The 20,823-nt window shown below is 44.4% G+C and overlaps 1 protein-coding gene across 1 annotated transcript in view; it reads right to left on the bottom strand.

The window, feature by feature from the left end:
• The window catches only part of HTT (huntingtin), a 337,153-nt gene that overhangs the window by 279,645 nt on the left and 36,685 nt on the right, over nucleotides 1–20,823 (bottom strand). Inside the window, exons 5-7 of the mRNA XM_061584691.1 lie at nucleotides 16,655–16,734; nucleotides 9,633–9,771; nucleotides 7,907–8,048 (exon numbers count right to left, since the gene is read on the bottom strand). Of these exons, the coding sequence (XP_061440675.1) occupies nucleotides 7,907–8,048; nucleotides 9,633–9,771; nucleotides 16,655–16,734 (361 nt within the window). The remainder of the gene's footprint in view (nucleotides 1–7,906; nucleotides 8,049–9,632; nucleotides 9,772–16,654; nucleotides 16,735–20,823) is intronic.

The raw sequence follows: 20,823 nt of genomic DNA, 5'->3' as shown, positions 1-20,823 counted from the left end.
AGTCGGAGTCAGTACATTTCTACCGACTCCAACTCTGACTCCACCCAAAATTGCTTCCGACTCTGACTCCACAGCTGTCGAGAGGCAGAGCTGGGGTCCTGAGGGGCTCGGGGAGTTGACAGAAGGGGATTCAGATGGATGGCAGAGGGAAGGGGGAGGAACTTCCCCCCTTTGGAGTGAAGACGAAACAGAGGAAATGCCAGTGATAGGGTCGCCTAGCAACGGGGAGCCTGAGAGCTCTGGAGTTTCAGAATCCTCCCTGGACATTCCCACGCCCCCCCTTCTCAGCAGCTCAGAGCAAGAGGGAGAGCTGATCACAGCAGAAAGGCAGAGAGACAGTTTACCATCAGCCCCTCCCCTATCCCCCATAATGGAATCGGAAACTTCAGAAGAGGAGGGGGTGATGCTTCCCCCCTCACCGCGCACATGCAGACAGCTGAAAAGACAGGAGAGAAGGGGGGGAAGACGGGCAGTACCTGAGGGGCAGTTAAGGAGGAGCGAAAGGTTGCGCGCCCGTTTGGCCCCTTCTTAAAGAACAGGCGGGAAGCAGTCCCTTGCTCTGTCAACTTTCTCCCAATGCCGCAGGACCTGTAGCCCTGTATTGATTCATGAGAAGACGCAGTCTTTGTTTGGACATTACCCTAATAAAACACAAATTACTTACAACCTCTGGTCTGGTTCCTGAGTCTCATCCTGGGCCTGACAGCTTGACAGAGCCACCTAAATCACCCTCAACGCTCTCTTCACTTGACTGGGACAAGATGTCAAAGGGAGCAGCGGGGGGAACGAGCCCCACTTCTGAGACGGAAGAAGTGGAACTCTTGAGGACTAAGGTAGCTGATTTGCAGACGGATGTTCAAGCCCTACTAGCAGCAGTCCAGGCGCTGAAGACGGATAATCAAACCTTGAAGGCCACGACAGACCAGATGCGAACAGCCCCTCCAGCTGCCTCAGTAAAGGTCCCCATTGGACTGCCCCCAAAATACGTGGGACAAAGTGATCAGTTGGCAACTTTCGTGGCTCAATGTGAGTTATATCTGGATGTCAGGCACACGGAATTTCCAGACGATGGGGCTGAAGTAGCTTTCGTGATTAGCCTCCTGGAGGTGGAAGCTGCAAAATGGGTGACTCCGTATCTCGTGAGAAAGGATACTGTCTTGAGAAGGTACAGAGGATTTATACAGGAGATGACCGAGATGTTCCAAGACCCGCAAAGAGCTGAAACAGTAGCGCGGCAGCTACACGCTCTGAAGCAAGCTAAAGGGACTGTTTCCGAGTACACTAACGCTTTTAAAATCCTGTCCCAGGAAACTGGTTACAATGACGCCGCCCTGATGTTTATGTACCGGAGTGGATTAAATGCTGAAATCCTGGATGAGTTGGCCAGGACCTCCCCCCCCGCTGACCTACCAGGGCTCATCCGGCTATGCCTACAGATAGATCACCGGATGGAAGGAAGGCGCCTGGAAAGGAAGCAGGAGGTCCCGAGATACTCAGCTTCGGCATCCCGCAGCAAGACCCTTCCCACTGCAGGGATGGCAGGTAATGCAACTGAGGGACAGGGAGGGGCTAGGCCAAGACTGTCGGAAGAGGAAAAGGAAAGACGACGCCGGGAACGTTTATGCTTTTATTGTTCAAAGCCGGGCCATGTGGCCAGAGACTGTGGACTGAAAGGGGGGAAAGTTGAGCCGTCGGGAAACTAGAATACCCAGTCCACGTGCAGGCCGGTGGACTGGGGGCAGCGTTGTATAAAGGCCCCCCAACGATCCAACCTCCCTCAAAAGGGGTGTTGGTCTTGCCTATTCGGATTAGAACTTCCAGAGGAGTGGTGTTCAATTCCACGGCCTTAATTGACAGTGGAGCCTCCACAAATTTTATTGATGCAAAACTAGCCAAGCGTCATGGAATTTCCCGGTGGAAACTGGACGCTCCCCTAGCTGTGGAGACCATCGATGGAAGACCCCTGAAGTCAGGAGGGGTGACACAAGCCACGGAGGAAGTGAAACTTCAAATCCCTGGGCATGATGAGTTCATTTCGCTATACGTGTCAGATCTTTCGAACTTTGAGGTGATTCTGGGAATGCCCTGGCTAGCAAAGCATGAACCCAAAATAAGTTGGAAGGAGGCGGTGGTGTGGTTCACCTCACAGTATTGCCAGGAGAACTGTCAACCTGAAGGAATCAAGAACACCCAAGCAGGGGCAGTGCAAGAGATCGAGCAAGTGACCCTGCCGCCAAAGTATGAAGAATTCAAAGATGTGTTTGATGAAAAAGAGGCAGAGACTTTACCCCCCCACCGCCCTTACGACTGTGCGATTGATCTCGTGCCAGGAGCCAGCATCCCATCGGGGAGAATCTATTCTCTCACAGAGATTGAGAGGGAGGCCCTGAAGGAATTCCTGGATAAAAACCTGAGGCGAGGATTCATACGCCCCTCACAGTCCCCTGCTGGAGCACCACTGTTATTTGTGAAGAAGAAGGGGGGGAACTCAGACCCTGTAACGACTATCGCGCATTGAACCAGATCACCATCCCTAACAGCTACCCGCTGCCCCTGATCTCAGAGTTGCTGGATCGACTGCGCTCCGCAAAAATCTTCACAAAGCTGGATTTGAGGGGGGCGTACAATCTGATCAGAATGAAGGAGGGAGACGAATGGGAAACGGGATTCTTGACCGCTTATAGGCAGTTTGAGTACCAGGTCATGCCGTTCGGACTTTGTGGAAGCCCAGGAGTTTTTCAAAAGTTCATGAACGACGTGTTTAGAGACCTGTTGGACACGTATTTAATCTGTTACTTAGATGATATCCTGGTGTTCTCAAACAACCAGGAAGACCATGATCAGCATGTGAAAACAGTGCTGAAGAGACTGAGAATCACTTGTATGCCAAGTTAGAGAAATGTGGATTTGACCTCCAGTCTTTGGACTTCCTGGGGTACCAAATCTCAGTGGAAGAAGTGGAGATGGACCCAGGGAAAGTAAGTTGCATATTGGACTGGGGCCTGCCTAATACCAAGAAGGATGTACAACGGTTTCTAGGGTTTGCCAACTATTACAGAAAGTTCATTCCAGGGTTTTCCAAATTAACAGCTCCTCTGACTGACTGCTTAAGGGGAAAGAAGAAGTTCCAATGGACAGAGAATGCCACCAAAGGCCTTTGAGGAGCTGAAGAGAAGGTTCGCTTCCGAGCCCATTCTGTGCTTTGCTGACCCGACCCGCCCTTTCGCCGTGGAAGCAGATGCTTCTGATTTTGCCATTGGGGGGGTCCTTCTGCAATTAGACCAAGAAGAGAAGGAGCTGCACCCCTGCGTGTACTTCTCTCGGAAGTTAAAGCCTGCAGAGAAGAACTACACAATATGGGAGAAGGAGCTGCTGGCCATCAAGGATTCTTTTGAAAACTGGAGACAATACCTAGAGGGGACCTCTCATCAGATCGAAGTGCGCTCCGACCACAAGAATCTTGAAAGCCTCCAAACAGCCAGAAAACTGAACCAGAGACAGATAAGATGGTCCCAGTTCTTCACTAGGTTTAACTTCCAGATTACTTACCATGCCCAAGCCAAAAACCAGAGAGCGGATGCCTTATCCAGACAGCCACAATACAAAGAAAGTGAATCCGAGGACCAACCTCAGTACGTGATCCCGCCAGAGAAATTAATGTTGGGATCCTGCCAGCCTTCATGGGAAGAGGAACTCAAAAAGGCACAACAAGAAGATACAGACATGCTAAAATATCGGCAGGAGACGGGACAAGGTCAAGACTCAGAAGTAACCTTTCACTGGAAAAAAGGACTATTATGGTTCAAAACCGCCAGATATGTGCCAGAAGGGGAATTAAGGCTCAGAATCCTACGCTAGTGCCATGATTCCATCACAGCGGGACACTTTGGGATTTACAAGACCATTCAGAACGTGGCCAAGGACTTCTGGCGGCCTAAAATGCGTCGGGATATTGAAAGCTATGTAAACTCCTGCCCTGTCTGTCTGTGGACAAAAACACAAACAGGAAAACCAGCAGGACTGTTACAACCGTTACCTGTCCCACACGAACCCTGGAAGGACCTCTCCATGGATTTTATAACTGATCTACCCAAATCCCAAGGAATGACAGCCATCTTAGTAGTGGTAGATCTACTTACCAAAATGGCTCATTTTCTTCCTTGTGCAGGGGCCTTAGAGGCTAAGGAAACGGCCAAGTTATTCATCAAAGAAGTCTACCGGCTGCATGGATTGCCAAACAGCGTAGTCTCAGACCGAGGAACTCAGTTCACAGCCAAATTTTGGAGAGCAATGTGGAAACAGTTGCAGACGGAATTAAAACTCTCCTCCGCCCATCACCCCCAGACAGATGTACAGACGGAACGCTTGAACGCCGTTCTGGAAAGATATTTACGAAGTTATGTGTCCTATCAACAGACTGACTGGGTATCATATTTGCATTTTGCAGAGTTCGCCTACAACAATTCTCTGCACTCCAGCACTCAACAAACCCCGTTCTTCGCTAATTATGGATTCCATCCTAAAGTCTTTCCAAGCAGCTCAGAAGGAATGCTGGTACCGGTAGCTGAGGACTTCCTTAAAGAATTGCAAGCGGCGCAACAGACACTGAAACAGCAGTTAAACGAAGCCAAAACGGAGTACAAGCGAGTTGCTGACCTGCACAGGAAGGAGGGCCCCCCCCTTCAACCAGGAGACCAGGTATGGCTGTCCACCCACTTCCTCCAGATGCCGGGCAAATGTAGAAAATTACAAGACAAGAGGGTGGGTCCTTTCAAAATAGAAACTCAAATCAATCCCGTGGCGTACCGACTGAAGCTACCCGACACGTTTAAAATACATCCTGTGTTTCATCGATCCCTCTTAACGAAAGCTGCCCCTGCCAGTGAGTTGCGGCAGGAGGAGCCTCCCGGAGCTCCACTCCTGGTAAATGAGCAGCTTGAGTTTGAAGCTGGGGAGATCTTAGATTCCAGGATCAGACGCCACAAGCTGCAGTACTTAATTCACTGGAAAGGCTATGGAGTGGCTGACAGATCATGGGAAGATGCAGCTGATGTGCATGCTCCAGATTTGGTGAAACCTTTCCATCAACATTTTCCCCACCGTCCCAAGCCAGACAGGGGGAGGGGGGCACAGCTTGGGAGGGGGGATGGTGTAGGGAGGCAGAGCTGGGGTCCCGGGGGTCCCGGGGAGTTGGGAGAAGAGGATTCAGATGGATGGCAGAGGGAAGGGGGAGGAACTTCCCCCCTTTGGAGTGAAGACGAAACAAAGGAAATGCCAGTGATAGGGTCGCCTAGCAACGGGGAGCCTGAGAGCTCTGGAGTTTCAGAATCCTCCCTGGACATTCCCACGCCCCCCCCTTCTCAGCAGCTCAGAGCAAGAGGGAGGGCTGATCACAGCAGAAAGGCAGAGAGACAGTTTACCATCAGCCCCTCCCCTATCCCCCATAATGGAATCGGAAACTTCAGAAGAGGAGGGGGTGATGCTTCCCCCCTCACCGCGCACACGCAGACAGCTGAAAAGACAGGAGAGAAGGGGGGGAAGGCGGGCAGTACCTGAGGGGCAGTTAAGGAGGAGCGAAAAATTGCGCGCCCGTTTGGCCCCTTCTTAAAGAACAGGCGGGAAGCAGTCCCTTGCTCTGTCAACTTTCTCCCAATGCCGCAGGACCTGTAGCCCTGTATTGATTCATGAGAAGACGCAGTCTTTGTTTGGACATTACCCTAATAAAACACGAATTACTTACAACCTCTGGTCTGGTTCCTGAGTCTCATCCTGGGCCTGACAACAGCCCTGTTGATAAGTACTCTTTGAGTACACTTCTGGAGCCAACTGTGGATCCACCTGATAGTTGTTCCAACCAGCCCACATTGAGCTAGCTTGCTAATCAGAATATCATGGGGCACTTTGTCAAAAGCTTTGCTGAAGTCAAGATATATTATGTCCACAGCATTCCCACAGTCTACAAGGGAGGTTACCTGATCAGAAAACGAGATAAGATTAGTTTGGCAGGATTTGTTCTTCATAAATCCATGTTGGCACCTAGTAATCACTGCATTGTTTTCAAGGTGCTTACAGATCAAGGCTGTGGAATCGGTACACCAAACCTTCAACTCTGACTCCTCTATTTTTCTACTGTTTGACTCCAACTCCTTCAAAAATGGCAAATGTATATTAACTAGTAATGACAAATTTACTGTAGTAAAATGGTAGCACAAGGCATTTCATCACCACCACGTGACTCATCAGACTAGATTGATAGAACATAAAATATATTTATTTGATTAAAATTTCTGAACAAGAAAACTTTCCTAAATTCCTATGGAAGTTTTTATTTTGAAGCCAGGGTCGGTACATTTGTACCGACTCCAACTCCACGACTCCGACTCCACAGACTGCTTTATAATCAGCTCCAGAGTTTTTCCAGGGACTGATGTTAGGCTCACTTGTCTGTAGTTTCCCGGTTCCTCCTTTTCGCCCTTTTTGAAGATAAGGACAACATTACCTCTCCTCCAATCATCCGGCATTTCACCAGTCCTCCAAGATTTCGTAAAGATAATAGACAGCAGTTCTGAGAGTTCTTCAGCCAGTTCCTTCAATACTCTAGGATGCAATTTATCGGGCCCTGCCGATTTGAACTCGTTCAAAGTGATTAGGTATTCCTTGACCGTTTGTCTATCAATCTCAAATTCCAATCCATGTCCCTTCTACTTCATGTTTCCTTGGGGGGGGTTCATAGACCCTTTTTTGGGAGAAGACTGAGCCAAAGATAGAGGACTATGGAGATCAGATGAATTACACCTATATTTCTCTTCATGTTAGGTCAGCTCTCACTGCTTCTCAAACACACTCTTGACAGTTAGTATACTACCCCACCACATACGAGATATGTCAACACCTGGCAACATCTACAGTAGCTCATGGTTGCAAAGGATATGTATATGTGGGTAAGTGCAGTTCTCATGCATCCGGGTAAATTTATGTACTACGTCCAATATCGCAGGCAGTATATTTCTGAATACCAGTTGCTGGGGAGCACAACTAGGGAGAAGGCTGTTGCACTCATGTCCTATTTGCAGACTACCCATAGGTATCCAGTTGGCCAGTGTGAAAATGGCTGGCTAGATGGGCATTTGATCTGATCCAGTAGGGCTCTTCTTATTGCTCAAAGGGAAACCTGACATGAGTGATCCATAAAATATGGCCATTGCAACAAATACGTTCTACTAAAGAATCCCATCATACTACCAAAACTACTTCACATTTGGACACCTTCAGTATCCTTTAACCTCTATGATCAGTGGGGGGGTTTCCTTTCACACTAATAATGAAAATTGCTGCCAACCACATCTGTGTTCATGTGATTCACACATCACAGCTGCCCATGTAAATATATACCTGGGAAAGACAAGTACTCCTCTCATAGACAAGAGATATCATTATTCAGAATGCCTATATCCTGCTTTATAGCATCATGAGGATCTTACAGCAGCTCACAAAAATTTGCACAATATATTCACATTCAACTTAGAGTTGCACATAAGCTCAGAAATAACATGGCACTAGGTTTATTCTGGCAGCATTTTTAACCTTATTCTTGGTCTTCCCTCATGTAGCTCATGTAGATAAAATCAAGCCACGAAGAAACCGCCTCAGCTTTTTATTCCCCAGCTTCCAATTTTGTTGCAAACCATCAAATTATTTTATATAAATTTTTATCTACCCATCCCAGTTCAGATTTCGATATATGGTTTGCCACAAAATTAGAGGAAACATACAAGCCCAAGGTTCATTCACATAATGCCAAACCATGTCTGAACCAGCTGATCACATGGAAGTACAATACCACCCAGTTACAAATCAGATATTTTCCTAGTTTCTATTTTAGTCTGAAATATTACTGCCATCTCACCTAGTAATACATTCAGTAGCCAAGTATAAAAATACTGTGTTCGTCGTGAATGCTGGCAAATGCTCACTGCTGATGCAGCTGCTGTTCGACGGGTAGTAGGAGAACTGGATTTAAGATTAGCTACAAAAGCCTTCAAGAAAACCTAAAGTGAAATAAGTTTTTATCAATGTTTCATTTATCGGCAATGTTACTATGACATCTAAATCTATTAGTTACCTTTATGTTTGACTTAAACATTGGACTGACCTGAACTTTTAAACTAGATTGCATATAAAAAAGGAAAACTTCCAACAAAATAACAATTACATCAATGTGCTATACAAACTGAAATAAGTTGTTCTCATCACTTGCAACAGAAATCACAATACTTATGGAAATAACCTTTCTTTAGCACTGAATGCCCTCCCATCTATTCATCAATGAGCTTGTAGCAATGGTGCAAAAATATCCTGCAATGCAAACCATGATCTGCCAGAATGTACTAACATGTACCCATTTCCTTATGGTCCTGCACAGCAGCATTTGCCCAGTGCTAATTGCAACACAAATGCCTCCAACATATTACTGATGAATTTTATTCCTGATAAGAGAAAAAAATCTGATAGAGCTTCCTTCCACGTACACTAGACCAAAAAAAAAAACGGACAAAAGTATATCAGTGCTTCAGTTTGACAAAACACACCTTGCTGCTTACACCTGCATCACCAGATGGCACCAGTGCTTTATCAGAGGCATACAAAATTGATCTAGTGATCTAACCTCAGACTGAACCTTAACTTTTGCTTTAGTTACATGCAGATATTACATGACAAGGCAACTCTGCAAAGTATTCTTGTACCACAGCTCTGGAAAACAGGTCTGCCAGATTGCATGATGATTAGAGACTATGAGAGGTGAGGGAGCAATGGCTCTGTGTATGCATATGTGAAAGAGAAAATACATAATGTTCATTCATTTGCTTGCAATACTAAACCAGAATTTAGCTTGAAATACTAAACAAGAACAAGCCACATGAAGCCTTGGGCTAATGCACTCCACCCTCCTCTAACGTGGTTGCAAGGAGTGCAGCTTGTCATGATGTTCACACCTGGATAAACTGCAGTTAATCTTAACTGTGTTTAATGGAAACCATTTGGAAGTTTTATTACAATCAAGCAGCATATATATATATTGTTAAATAAAAAAAAATTATGAAGCAAGATTGTTTTTACTAACCATAGTGAAGGATTAACTATACTTTAGGGTTCAGACATAATGGTAAACTGGTTAATTAAAACAGAAGTGGGAGCTTCTGACTGTCTGCTCACAGCTATGCTGTGGGATACTGATACTATTTTATAACAGTCATAGACCAGACATTGATACAATAAGGCGAAGACCAGACATTGATGCTATCCTGTGGGAAGAAAAGGGAGGGGAAGCATGCAAGCCCAGTGCCTCATAAAAGCAAACCAATCTTTGGTGCTTCATGTGAACCAAGTTAATTAAGTCATGTAAGTGAAATAAAACTGAAATTCTTCAATTTAAGATAGACACTTCCATCATGTTTCTAGATGTTCCCATAGAACATTCATATTATACTACACCAATTCCAGAACTAATCAGCATTTATGCTTACAAAATTGCTAATACTCCTTTTCAAAATCTTACGTATTTCAAAACAATGCATTAACTATTGGTAAAATTTTGTTTCAATTACTGCAACAAATATTTTAAATAATTATACCTTAATTTCGTTGTCATTTGCAAAATTTCCAAAAGCTGCCATGATTTTTGGTATTGCTGCAGCCAGTGTTTCTTGTACTGATTCTTCAGACCGCTTGCTTACTCGTGTTAAGCAGGGCAAAAGGTTTACTAAGTATGGTCTGTAACCAAAAAAAGGGACATATTATTCAGTGGTTTTAAACAGAATATTAAAACGTTTTATGCATTTGGGGGGATTGAATGATACGTCACAATCATATTTTTCCTACTTAAACTACTAAAAACATTTGAGTTACTGCAAGCATACCTTTTCTTCAGAGGTGAGGAGTACATCAGACTGCACTCAAAAAAAGAATACAGTTTGCTATTGGGGGTGGGGGGAGCTAGATTAAAAACAAAAAATGAATTATACTCTACAGCAACAAGGTAACCAGGGGAAATGGAACATAGGAGGCTCCACTACATGCAAAATATACTAGAGTACAGATAACGAAAGATACAAAATTAGACCCATCCTTGCCTTCCTTGCAGACCTGGCCAATGGGTGAGGCAGAATATCCTTCTTACCCCTTAAGAGAAGGAACACCCATGATAAATCCAATATTCCATTCTCCGTCAGAGGAGGACATCCTGAATAGGTATGTAACAAAGCCTCTCTTCCCAAGCGGGTCTATCTGCTGTTCACAAGTATCATACAATTTACTGAAGAATCCATTCCCAAACACTACAACTTTGTAGATATAGCTATTCAATTATTAGGACCAAGTAAGGGTTGACAGACATCAGCATGCCATCTGTACACAAATTCACCAATGATGGAGAGATGCAAGAGCTACCACAACAGCAGAGCCCAATATATAGTGGGTGGCAAGATCTCCTGGCATTGGCTGTTGCTGTGCTTAGCCAGTAAATACAGGAAAAAGCATTGTTTGCCTTGGTTCTGCTGGGCCTCTTCATGGCATGTGAAACCATTTACCATGACATCCTTCTGTCCCACATGTCTGGGTTGGGCTTAGAAGGCACTATGTTAGAGTGGTTCCAATCTTTGCTGGACAGCCAGCCCCAGAAGGTGACATTGGGTGACTTCTCTTCCACGGATGGCTTTTGGGGTGCATCAAGGTTTCCTCTTGCATACCATGCTCTTCAACTTCTATACATAGCCATTGAGATAAGCCATCTGATTTGGGGAGTAATGTCACCAACATGCAGATGGCATGTTGCTCTACCTCTTTTCAATCCCAGGCAGATAGCGTAAATCTTGAACTGGTACCTGGATGCAGTACTGGGACAGATAAGGGAGACCAAGGTGAAACATAATCCAGATGGGGGTTTTATGGACTGGGAAGTCAATTGATTTGGATGTACTGAACTTGCCCTGGATGGGTTTGCAAAAAAGATCGAGTATGCAATTGGAGGCCCTCCTGGACTCCAGATGAGGCACAGGTAGAGTCAGGCATGCCTTCTTTCAACTCAGGCTTGCATGTCAGCTGCATCCCTATCTGGAGCAGCCAAACCCGGCCTAGGTTACCCATGAACTCCTTACTTCCAAGCTGAACTACTGTAATGTACTTTATGCAGGGCTGCCTTTGAAGACTGCTTGGAAGCTTCAGTTGGTGCAAAATATGCTAGTGGGCACCAGAATGTCCAAATATATAACACAACTTTTGTGCCAAATGCCTTGATTACAAGGCTCAGTTCAAAGTGCTAACTGGTTTGGGATCAGATTACCATAAGGACTGCTGTGGTGAATGCATGTATGCTGAACATACCTTGAGTGCCAGAGATCTTGCACCCCTGTGGTGAACCCTGAACAGGCAAGAATCCTAGACTTTATTTTCACACATCCTCCGGTTAATACCATTGATTTTTACAATGGGCCAGGTTGGTTCTTTTGAAATGTACATAGAGTTGTTAAGGTAGATCTAGTCTCTAAATAAATTTCTGACTAGTCTCCTACACCTAACACAAGAGACAGGATCTCTCATGATCGGGCCAAACAACAATCCATCGCTAAGGGACTGGCTTTTACCAGTCTCAAATTCCCATAAATCAGTGAGTATTTCAACTCTTGGAACCATCCAGCCAAGTGGCCAAAGATGTTCTTTCTTTCTTTCTTTTTTGTGTTTTCAAATAATACAAAAACAGCCCTGTCAAATCCCCAACCCCAAATCCCAGGCAACCTCACCCAACCTGTAAGCGACCTACACCAGATTTAAATTCAAACATAAGAGTCCATCAAGCCAACCATAGTCTGGTAAAGGGTTTGGGCACTTGTTAAGATGTTCTTTCTCAAAACTTCTCTTCTGCAAGAACTCAGCATGTTTTGAAACCCACGTCTGCACAACTGGGTAACATGTGACTAGCTACGTTTTTATTTCATTTTACATATGAGATTGTTACCTTCCCTTTTTCGGCTTTGGCCCAAATAAAAATGTTTATATATGGCCATTTGGCTTCAATGGTTTTAAAATGGAATTTCTCACTTGCCCATGTTCCAAAGACTATATGGGTGTTAAGTTACCCCTTGTGTTCCAAGGACATCTCACAAGTTTTTGTTAATTTCTATGAGCTATGGGAAAGTAAACACAAAGCTTCATACGGTTCTGATATTTCTAGTGATGGACTTAAAGTATAGTTGTCAGTTGGACTCAGATTTCCTGCCAAGTAGTCCAACAGCATAAAGATTTTGTCATGCTAAGATTAACCTATGATGGCAGACTTTCAAAATGCTTTGGGGGGAGAATCTTATACAAAAAGTGGGCCTGCCAATAGGGAAAGTTCCTCCCCAATCCTGATACATAACAACTATTTCCACTTGTATGACCCTGCTTGTAAACTAAGGGTGGTATTCCATCGTAGTAGATTAATGAAGTTAATAGACATGACTAATTTAGGGTCATTCATTTCAGTGGGGCTACTTAAGTAGGTGTTGAATACAACCCTAAGATCTGCTCTGTAGGTCCTGTTCAAGGGCCTCTAGTAAAGTTTGAGGATGGTGAGCACAGGAGATAGGGCCTTCACCGAGATGGTCCCACAGTTATTTAACCTCCTTCCAACTGATTTAACCTTGATCTCTCCAGTACAGGCTTTTAAGATGGCCTTAAAACCTTTCTTTACTACTTTTAAGAGTGTTAGCAACTTCTGCAATTCAGAGCAGCACTCATAACTGTACACCTATCTGATGGCAGTACTGGATTGTGAGATGGCATGGAGCCACCCTCCCAATGTGGCATCACTGCAGCTTACCCAAACAGGATTGGCAAAGCCAATCCAGCCCTCTTGTCAGTATGCCTACTCAATCCCAACCTTGCCACAGCCCTATCTAGGTAAGGTCCAACGATGTCAATGTTGTGAGGGTGGTTAAGCCACACCTCACAGGCCACTAATGCTGTTTTGCCTACCAGCTGATACAGAATGCGGCGGCTCGTTTAATTGGGAACTGTCGTCGCCATGATCACATCACACCAGTGTTAATAGATCTACACTGGTTACCAGTTGTTTACCGGGCCCAATTCAAGGTGCTGGTACTGACCTTTAAAGCCCTATACAGTTTCGGCCCAGTTTATCTTAAGGAGCGCCTCCAGCATCACCAATTAGGCCGCCTAACAAGATCAGCCACACAAGACCTTCTCTCGATTCCCCCAGCTGAAAAAGCTAGGCTGGGGCGAACCAGAGAGAGGGAATTTCAATTGTGGCTCCCACCCTCTGGAACTCCCTTCCTTTCGATCTCCGCCATGCCCCCTCCTTGATAGGCTTTCGCCGAGCCTTAAAAACCTGGTTGTTCAGACAGGCCTATGGCACTTCTGGGGAGGGTTAGGTTTTTTATGTTGCTGACCACTTGAAAGAGTGGTGCTTTTAATGGCTGAGTATGTTTTTATTGGTTTTATATTGTATTTTATTGGAAATGTATGTCGCCTAGAGTGGCCATTAATTCGGCCAGATAGGCGACTAACAAATAAAATTTTATTATTATTATTATTACCATATCTTTTTATTCTTTTTATGTTCATCACTTTGTGAGTGCTTGACTCTAAACAATGGATTATAAATACTTTTAATATATAACCTGATCTACTGATGCAACATGGCTTTGGGCACCTTCCACCTGGGGCAACAGGCATACAGGGGTCAGATTGTCAGCCTTTTCCTGGCTAAAGTTGATCACCCTGAGCACACTGACTACGTTCCACTCCTACATATAAGAAGTTGGAGTTGGGTTGGAACAGTGCCAGATACCACTCCCAGATCACTGAAAACAAACAAAATGGTCTGTCATGAAAAATGCAGCTGTTCAAAAGACAACATGTGGAATATTGACAGACACAGATGGAGAGAAGGTTCCAGTTGACAGAGACACACATGTACACACATTTCTCATGAGGATGACAAGACCATGATACCCAGAGAAGGGTCCCACAATGCTGGGCAGAACAGAAGTGTGCATCTTGAGGAACTACAGCAATAAGCCTTGCTCTAAACATCTACTACATAAAGTTAATGTTTCTTTGATCTTTGTCTCTGTGATCTTTGGAGCACATCTTGATCTACCATTGCTGAACTAAATCCTTCAAGTCTCTAGGGTTTCCTAAATATGCTTCTGTACATTGAGAATTAAAGTGAACTTATCACAACTCTATAAAGAGTGTCTCTTCAAAGCACAGGCTCATGAATGTGCACCTGTACTGACCATACAATTTTTGGTTCTCAACACAGATGTGAGATGCCTTGAACCTTATGAATGAACAAGCTAGAGCGATCATTAACAGCTTAAAGATCAAAATATAGTGATGCAACCTCCTTCCACGAAGACTCCCCAAACCCCATTCCATTGGCTCTAGCAATGAGGTGCCCACCTTACAGAGCTTGAATCTATAGATATGAAGCCTTTTAAGTTGAGACCTATCCCAGTCTGTGTCTGTGTTAGAAATGCTTTTTATATATATATATATAATATATATTAACAATATGCTTTTAGCCCTCTTTAAAAGATGTTTTTAAAGCTTTTTAAACATGTTTTTAACATTGTTTTGTTTTAATGCATTTTAAGGTATGTTTTTATGAAGTTTTAAAGTGTTTTAGCATTTTTGTTTGCTGCTCTGGGCTCCTGCTGGGAGGAAGGACGGGATACAAATCAAATAATAAATAAATAAATAAATAAGCAAATAAATAAATAAATAAATAAATAAACAAGCAAGCAAGCAAGCAAGCAAGCAGAATCAAAGACTAGAAAAATTCCTATAACAATGTGGTAGTGTAAATAACAGTAGCAGCAACCTCTCAAACACTGACAGTGATTCAGGAACACAAATGATGTGGTGGGTGACATTTTCCTGGAGAGAAATAGGGAGCCATCTAAATAATCTGGAATGGACCCTTGTCCCAGGAAGATCTCCATGAAGGTAAGCATTGTTCCCTGAAGATAGACTACAAAAATCAGACCTAGCAAGTGAAACAGCTTCTGTTTCTGTACAGAAGAAACTGCTTGATTTAGTAAGCATATATAAAAGTCCCCAGATACCGGATGTGTTGTGTTGAGAAGGAAGCTATTCCATCACTGGCAAGGAAACCATGACATGATAGCTGACTACGCCTTGGAATTCTGATCAAATGATGAGATAAATGCTCAAACACAATACAACATGAACCCCTTGTACTCTTGCAGTGTGCCACAACCATCAGAGTGAGCTTTCTAGTCACCCTTTGGGTAATCACAAGGCTCTTAAAGGAGCACTGAGACAGGTTTAATTGCACCTGCATGCATCTGTGATGAAAAAGATTGCTATCAGGTGATGAAAAGTCACTTAGCACTATAAAGTATCAGGTATAGAAAAAGTGAGCATCCATTCTGAAGAAGTAGCAAGAAAACTGGTACCATAGCTAGAGCCAGAAAAGACAAGGTGGCTTGTTCAATTAGCCTTATGCAGTTATCAGAAGCAAGAGAGGAACAGATCCACTTGGTGATGGAGTTTTCTGGAAAATTATCCAGAACTTTTTCTGATGCAAGGCTAATTTGCAGAGGCTAATTTGCAGATCCGTGGATAGCAATCTAAATTAACCTATTTACTTTACTTGTATTTAGTAAACAAAGCTAAACACTTTGAAAGTCAAACACAGGAAGCTGTGTTATAGACCACTGATCCACCTAGTTCAGTATTGAACTGACTAGGAGCAGCTCTCCAGATTTCAGGAAAGATCTGTCCCAACTCTACGTGGAGATTGAACCTGGGACCTTCTGCATGCACAGCAGATGCTCTGCCACTGAACTAAGCTTACCTAATATTGTATTTGCAATTTGAATCCATTCATTGTTACCAAAGAAATTTGAAAACGATAATTTTCCATGGAAAAATAAAGCACTGGAAAGTTATCTACTGGCAAGCACACTGACTATATGAATATTCTGCTGATTTAGCAATAAACTGAGGAGTGCTATCCAGGGAATCTGAAATAGTCAATCACATTTAAAAGGCTGATGCAATAAAACAGAAACGCAAGGAGATGAGCAAAATTGCTAAGGCAATCTAATGGGGCTAGAGGGAACTACAGAGGATCAGTATTTCAATAGAGTAGTGGCTTCCATATCTAACATAAAGAGGGAGAAGCATTTTAAATGTTCCAAACATTTTCTAAATTTTCTACATGCTTCTCATCTGCGCATGCCCATATAAAGGCCTACACTGAACTCAGATTAATCAGTTTTATCACTGCCTCTTATATTAATGAAAGTTTACTATATAAAAACAAAATAGCTTCCCCTGAGTTACGTGTAATGGTGCACATCAAAAGGCCTTGATTTAAAAAAAAAATAAAGTCCTCACACATCAGGTACACATGCATCACAAAAAATCTTAACATAGCTATAGTTATCAGAGAAGATTGAGCCGATTACTCATTTTCCTTGAAAACCAATCCACATCTACTTTAAATGAAGAGCTTGTTCACAAAATGGAAACATTGTAAATAACTATTTCCTGTTGTGTAAATTTAATTTGAATAGTCCAACATGCTAAAAAATCTTTTACAGCTTAGAGCAAGCAACCTCACCTGCATTTCAGGGGTCGAACAAGATGTGCAAGTTCAGCAAACCTCCAAAGAGCAGCACGCAGACTTCGAGAAGCACCATTCTAGTCAGAAATAATTGAGAATGTCACAGAGATTTCAGACAGCAGTTGTGATTTTACAAATAAAATAAGAATAGTTACGTTTCTCTAGACAAGAAGCAGATCCAGAACAAAAACTCAGGAGTTATTAAGGATACGCACAATTAATATTCTTGACTCTAACTAGACAATGTAGTGAAAGCGGGGAACTCTTCCCCGTCTGCTCTCACTGTCCCAGGAGTCAATTCCCAGCCTTGGGCAATTGATCCCAGCAAATCCTGGTTTGCCAAGGTTGTGCATGCTCACACCAACCCTGCAAGGTAGTAACTGCCACCACCCTTCAGTTGGTTAGCTACTCTGGGGTGAAGGGAACCCCAGAGCCCAGTTAAACACCCGAGCTTCTCAGGACCAGAGTCTAGTTATACTCCTTGCCCCTTCTGAAGTCTCAAGTAAAAACGTTTCTCTGTTACACGGTAGTTGTAGCCGAATGGCGAGGACTGAATTTAGGAACTGACCCCCCTCTCTGGAATGAACACAAGTTGGTTAAAGTAATTAAAGTTTATTAAAAAAAGAAAATAAGGAAAGCATAAAAAGGTTACAAAAACAAAGAGGTGCACAAAAGTAAGTTTTAGCAGCAAACTGAATCCTGTTACCATACGCCCCAAATGGGTAAGGTTTGGTAAGAAAACAGTAAGTAAGTTTCTTGGCACAAATCAAAATAACTAAGCTTTCTGGCCTAAGCTATACTTACAGACCATAGGATCTCTAGCTGGATAGCCTTCTCCCCTCAGGGAGTTGCGAGTCAGGATGGCAAATGGAGCCACAAGAGAGCATCACCAAGAGGCAAGGTGGTGAGACACTTAACCCAGAGTTCTGAGCCTCTTCTTAGGGATGAAATCTCCCTCCCAGCCAGAGACAATTAACCAATTAACATTTTCATCAAAGGGATGAAAGAACTATGTTCCCACAGCACCTGGGGCCTCCTCTTGGTTTCCCATAACAAAGTAAGGAGTTTTACGGCCTTGGCCCCTTCTGCTGATAAGAAGGTGCGAAGCTAGAGTAAGCTGATACAGCTGTGTTGTAAAATCACCAAGTCACAGTGATGAAGGAAAATCAAATGTTTAACTGCTTTCTAGCAAGTTAACAAAAAAGATGTCAAGGGGAAAAATTCCCCACAAGGCTTTGGGGTTTAGCCATTTTAAATGCAGGCCAGGGCAAGGCTGGCAAGCTGGCATGACAGACAATATCGTACACATTTGGATGAATATAGTCACTGGAAAAATCAGAGTGAACAGAGACTGAAAAAGCACAACAGATCCACTTGGAAACATGGAGTGGCATTTTGAAAATCCCTCCTCCACAGCATCCTAAACCAGGGCCCTGAAAAAACTTCACATGCAATGTCCAAGGATCCAACACCACATTACCTTCCCCAGGGTGCCAAAATGAAAAAAACCAGATTGTCCTTTAAACGATAATAAAAGCATCCAAATTCCTGTTTTCACCAAGAAAGGTAGCTGTATAGAGACCACAGAGCATGAAGTCCATAAATAAAACATGGTGCTAAAGAACTATAGATGTTTGAAAAAATATATTTTTGGTCACTACAAGAACATTAAAGACTTGTATATCTTAAGACGTTCCTCTTCAAATACATACTTTTTCTGAATCCACACCAAACGCTCAAACCAGCCATGACTATTTCATGTCTAACACTCAAGGGATACACTTGACTATAGCCACAAAAATTTAAAGTGGGTACACTATGATTCTGTACATTCCATGAACACCAGATGAACAACACTAAGATTAATTCAGATTTTATAATCAGCAGAAGTATTTATTTATTTATTTTATTTATTTATAGACCGCCCATAGCGAATAGCTCTCTGGGCGGTGGACAGCAGAGTTAAAATACAAAGTTACAATAAAATATACAAAATCACAACAAAGTAGAATAAAAACATTAAATATAAAACATAAACGTTAAAATGCCTGGGAGTATAACCAGGTCTTAACCTGGCGCCTAAAAGAAAGTACCGTAGGCGCCAGGCGTATCTCCTCAGGTAAGCTGTTCCATAGTTCGGGGGCCACCACAGAAAAGGCCCTGGATCTAATAACAATCCTCCGGGCATCCTGATGGGTTGGTACCCGGAGGAGGGCCTTAGATACTGAACGAAGTGAACGGGTAGGTTCATAGCGGGAGAGGCGTTCCATCAGATATTGCGGTCCCACACCGTGTAAGGCTTTATAGGTCAAAACCAGCACCTTGAATCTGTCTCGGAAACGAATAGGTAGCCAGTGCAAACGGGCCAGGACAGGTGTTATATGCGCGGACCAATGGGTCCCCGTCAACAACCTGGCTGCCGCATTTTGCACTAGCTGAAGTTTCCAAACGGTCTTCAAGGGCAGCCCTACGTAGAGCGCATTACAGTAGTCCAATCTAGAAGTTACCAGAGCGTGAACAACAGAGGCGAGATCGTCACTGTCCAGATAGGGGCGTAGTTGGGCTACTAAGTGAAGATGGTAAAACGCATTCCGCGCCACCGAGGCCACTTGAGCCTCAAGCAACAAGGAAGGGTCAAAAAGGACCCCCAAACTACGAACCTGTTCCTTCAAGGGGAGTGTAACCCCATCTAGAACAGGCTGAACATCCACCATCTGGGCAGGGAAAGAGCTCACCAACAGTGTCTCAGTCTTGTCTGGATTGAGTTTCAGTTTATTAGCTCTCATCCAGTCCATTATCGCGGTCAGGCAACGGTTCAGCACATCAACAGCCTCATCTGAAGAAGGTGAAAAGGAGAAGTAGAGTTGCGTGTCATCAGCATACTGATGGCAACGCACTCCAAAACTCCTGATGACCGCACCCAGAGGCTGCATGTAGATGTTAAAAAACATGGGGGACAAGACCGACCCCTGAGGGACTCCACAATGGAGAGTCCAGGGTGTCGAGCAGTGTTCCCCAAGCACTACCTTCTGGCGACGATCCGCCAAGTAGGAGCGGAGCCACTGCCAAGCAGTACCCCCAACTCCCAACTCCGCGAGCCTCCCCAGAAGGATACCATGGTCGATGGTATCAAACGCCGCTGATAGATCAAGGAGAATCAACAGAGTCACACTCCCCCTGTCCCTCTTCCGACAAAGGTCATCATACAGGGCGACCAAGGCTGTTTTGGTGCCAAAACCGGGCCTAAAACCGGATTGAAACGGATCCAGATAATCGGTTTCATCCAAAAGCACCTGGAGCTGGCCGGCGACCACCCGTTCCAAGACCTTGCCCAAAAAAGGGACATTCGCCACCGGCCTGTAGTTGTTCAGAACATCTGGGTCCAAAGAAGGTTTCTTCAAAAGAGGTCTCACTACTGCCTCCTTGAGACTACCAGGGACCACTCCCTCTCTCAAGGAGGCATTTATCACCTCTTTGGCCCAGCCGGTGGTTACAGCCCTGCCGGCCCTCACCAGCCAAGATGGGCAAGGATCCAGGGCGGACGTGGTCGCCCGCACCATTCCAAGCACCTTGTCCACTTCCTCAAGCTGCACCAACTGAAATTCATCCAACAATGAAGGACAAGACCGCGCTCTGGACACTCCAATGGAATCATCTGTAATAACATCAGAGTCTAAGTCCCGACGGATGCAAGCAATCTTGTCTTGGAAGTGCTCCGCAAATTCGTTGCAGCGGGCTTCTGATGTTTCTTTAGTATCATGAGGGGCAGAATGTAAGAGCCCTCGTAGCACCCTAAACAGCTCCGCTGGGCGGCAAAGAGATGATCTAATGGTGGCAGCAAAGTAAGACTTTTTTGCCGCCCTAACCGCTTTTACATACGCCTTAGTGGAGGCACTCACCAAAGAATGACTGCATCCATCAGGAGTTCGCCTCCACCTGCACTCTAGCCTCCTTCTCTCTTGCTTCATCACTCTCAGCTCCGGGGTATACCACGGTGCTGTTTGAGTTCTGCACCGAAGGGGGCGCCCGGGGGCAATCATGTCAATGGCCCGGGTCATCTCCATATTCCACAGGTCGACCATGGCCTCGACAGGAGCGCCAGTACTATCACCCGGAAAAACTCCCAGAGCACTCTGGAAAGCAACAGGATCCATAAGCCTCCGGGA

Source organism: Rhineura floridana, chromosome 9, assembly GCF_030035675.1.
Source record: "Rhineura floridana isolate rRhiFlo1 chromosome 9, rRhiFlo1.hap2, whole genome shotgun sequence".
NCBI lineage: Eukaryota > Metazoa > Chordata > Lepidosauria > Squamata > Rhineuridae > Rhineura > Rhineura floridana.
Note: the sequence above shows the minus strand (reverse complement) of the source record. Positions and strands in the feature narration are given on the sequence as shown.